At 50.7% G+C, this 2,500-nt stretch overlaps 1 protein-coding gene across 1 annotated transcript in view; it reads right to left on the bottom strand.

Annotated features, from left to right (window-relative positions):
• Nucleotides 1-2,500, bottom strand: part of ncapg2 (non-SMC condensin II complex, subunit G2) — a 23,078-nt gene that overhangs the window by 5,985 nt on the left and 14,593 nt on the right. Inside the window, exons 17-19 of the mRNA XM_027145556.2 lie at nt 1,374-1,527; nt 1,053-1,235; nt 776-886 (exon numbers count right to left, since the gene is read on the bottom strand). Coding sequence (XP_027001357.2) covers nt 776-886; nt 1,053-1,235; nt 1,374-1,527 — 448 coding nt within the window. The remainder of the gene's footprint in view (nt 1-775; nt 887-1,052; nt 1,236-1,373; nt 1,528-2,500) is intronic.

Genomic DNA, 2,500 nt, shown 5'->3' with positions numbered 1-2,500 from the left:
AGATGGGCAGACAGACAGACAGACAGATGGGCAGACAGACAGACAGACAGACGGGCAGACAGACGGGCAGATGGGCAGACAGACAGACGGGCAGACAGACAGACAGACGGGCAGACAGACAGACAGACGGGCAGACAGACAGACAGACGGGCAGACAGACAGACAGACGGGCAGACAGACAGACAGATGGGCAGACAGACAGACAGATGGGCAGACAGACAGATGGGCAGACAGACGGACATATGGATGGGAAGACAGACGGGCAGACAGATGGGCAGACAGACGGGCAGACGGGCAGACAGACAGACGGGCAGACAGACAGACGGGCAGACAGAAGGGCAGACAGACAGACATGGGATCTGACAGAAAGAAAGGCACACAGACATGGGATCTGACACAGACGGGCAGACAGACAGACAGACGGACATGAGAAAAGAAGGAAGTGTGATGGAAATGTTGTGACACTAACGGAGTGGTAGCGTCAGACAGACGGCTTTGAGAGACAGACAGACAGATAGACGGATGAGACAGAGATGGACAGTAAGACAGGGCTGAAACACAAACGGACATACAGAGGTTTCTTGACAAGATTCTGACAAAAACACAGATGGACAGACAGACCGACGGACAAGAGAATAAAAGGGTTGGATTTACAAACAGGAGGACGGATCAATAGACAAACAGATGGACAAACAGATTGAGAGAGACAGACAGACTGCCAGAGATGAGGTGTGTGTGTGTGTGTGTGTGTGTGTGTGTGTGTTAGGAGACTCACTTTGTATTGGAGATGGACAGTGAGACGAGAGTGTATGCCAAAAGCTCGGAGTGCTGTCTCTGTAACTGCTTCATTGACCTCGCCCTCAGTCAGAGAGGAGTACAGTACCTCCTACACACACACACACACACACACACACACACACACACACACACACAATTCCCTAATCATCAGTCTTCATCATGCATTACGTTATTAACATTATTTACTGCGTTCTTTTCGCAATGGTAAAGCTGTGTGTGTGTGTGTGTGTGTGTGTGTGTGTGTGTGTGTGTACCTTCCAGGCAGCGAGGGCTGTAATGAGGGGTGTGAGCTGATCCACACTCAGACTCAACAGACTGTCCCGAATGTGAGGCCTCGACAACACGTACTCCAAGTAATCCAACCCCAACTCCGGCTTCATCTCCACCTCCGGCTCGTCAAACTGCACCTGCCGGGAGCCCCGCCCACTCTCATCCACCTAAAGAGAGGGAGAGGGGAGAGAGCGAGAGGAGACATACAGAAAGAGAGAGAGAGAGAGAGAGAGAGAGAGAGATTAAATAATCTCACCTCCAGCTTTATACAGAAGTGTAAACACAGTTGTGTGTTTAGTGTGTACCGTCTTTAGGGGCGTGGCCTCTGTGAGCCAAAGCACTGCCAGCTCCAGCACGTGGCTCAGCTGTCCCCATCCACACACACACTCGATCAGCTGACTGTACAGAGACACGGGCGAGCCGCTGTCCAGCCTCTTCAGCTGGGCTGATACTTTACTCCTGTCACAAAAAGGACAGAGGAGAGTGTGTGCAGTGAGCGCAAGTGTGTATCTGTTCTGTACGAGTGTGTGTGTGTGCAGTGAGCGCAAGTGTGTATCTGTTCTGTACGAGTGTGTGTGTGTGCAGTGAGCGCAAGTGTGTATCTGTTCAGTACGAGTGTGTGTGTGTGCAGTGAGCGCAAGTGTGTATCTGTTCTGTACGAGTGTGTGTGTGCAGTGAGCGCAAGTCAGTATCTGTTCTGTACGAGTGTGTGTGTGTGCAGTGAGCGCAAGTGTGTATCTGTTCTGTACGAGTGTGTGTGTGTGTGTGTGTGTGTGTGCAGTGAGCGCAAGTGTGTATCTGTTCAGTACGAGTGTGTGTGTGTGTGCAGTGAGCACAAGTGTGTATCTGTTCAGTGTGTGTGTGTGTGTGTGTGTGTGTGCAGTGAGCACAAGTGTGTATCTGTTCAGTACGAGTGTGTGTGTGTGTGTGTGTGCAGTGAGCACAAGTGTGTATCTGTTCAGTACGAGTGTGTGTGTGTGTGTGCAGTGAGCACAAGTGTGTATCTGTTCAGTACGAGTGTGTGTGTGTGTGTGCAGTGAGCGCAAGTCTGTATCTGTTCTGTACGAGTGTGTGTGTGCAGTGAGCGCAAGTGTGTATCTGTTCAGTACGAGTGTGTGTGTGTGTGTGTGTGTGCAGTGAGCGCAAGTGTGTATCTGTTCAGTACGAGTGTGTGTGTGTGTGTGTGTGTGTGCAGTGAGCGCAAGTGTGTATCTGTTCAGTATGAGTGTGTGTGTGTGTGTGTGTGTGTGTGCAGTGAGCACAAGTGTGTATCTGTTCAGTATGAGTGTGTGTGTGTGTGTGTGCGCAGTGAGCACAAGTGTGTATCTGTTCAGTATGAGTGTGTGTGTGTGTGTGTGAGTGTGCAGTGAGCACAAGTGTGTATCTGTTCAGTATGAGTGTGTGTGTGTGTGTGCAGTGAGCACAAGTGTGT

The sequence above is a fragment of the Tachysurus fulvidraco genome, chromosome 1, assembly GCF_022655615.1.
Source record: "Tachysurus fulvidraco isolate hzauxx_2018 chromosome 1, HZAU_PFXX_2.0, whole genome shotgun sequence".
Lineage (NCBI taxonomy): Eukaryota > Metazoa > Chordata > Actinopteri > Siluriformes > Bagridae > Tachysurus > Tachysurus fulvidraco.
This window is presented reverse-complemented; position numbering and strand designations above follow the sequence as displayed.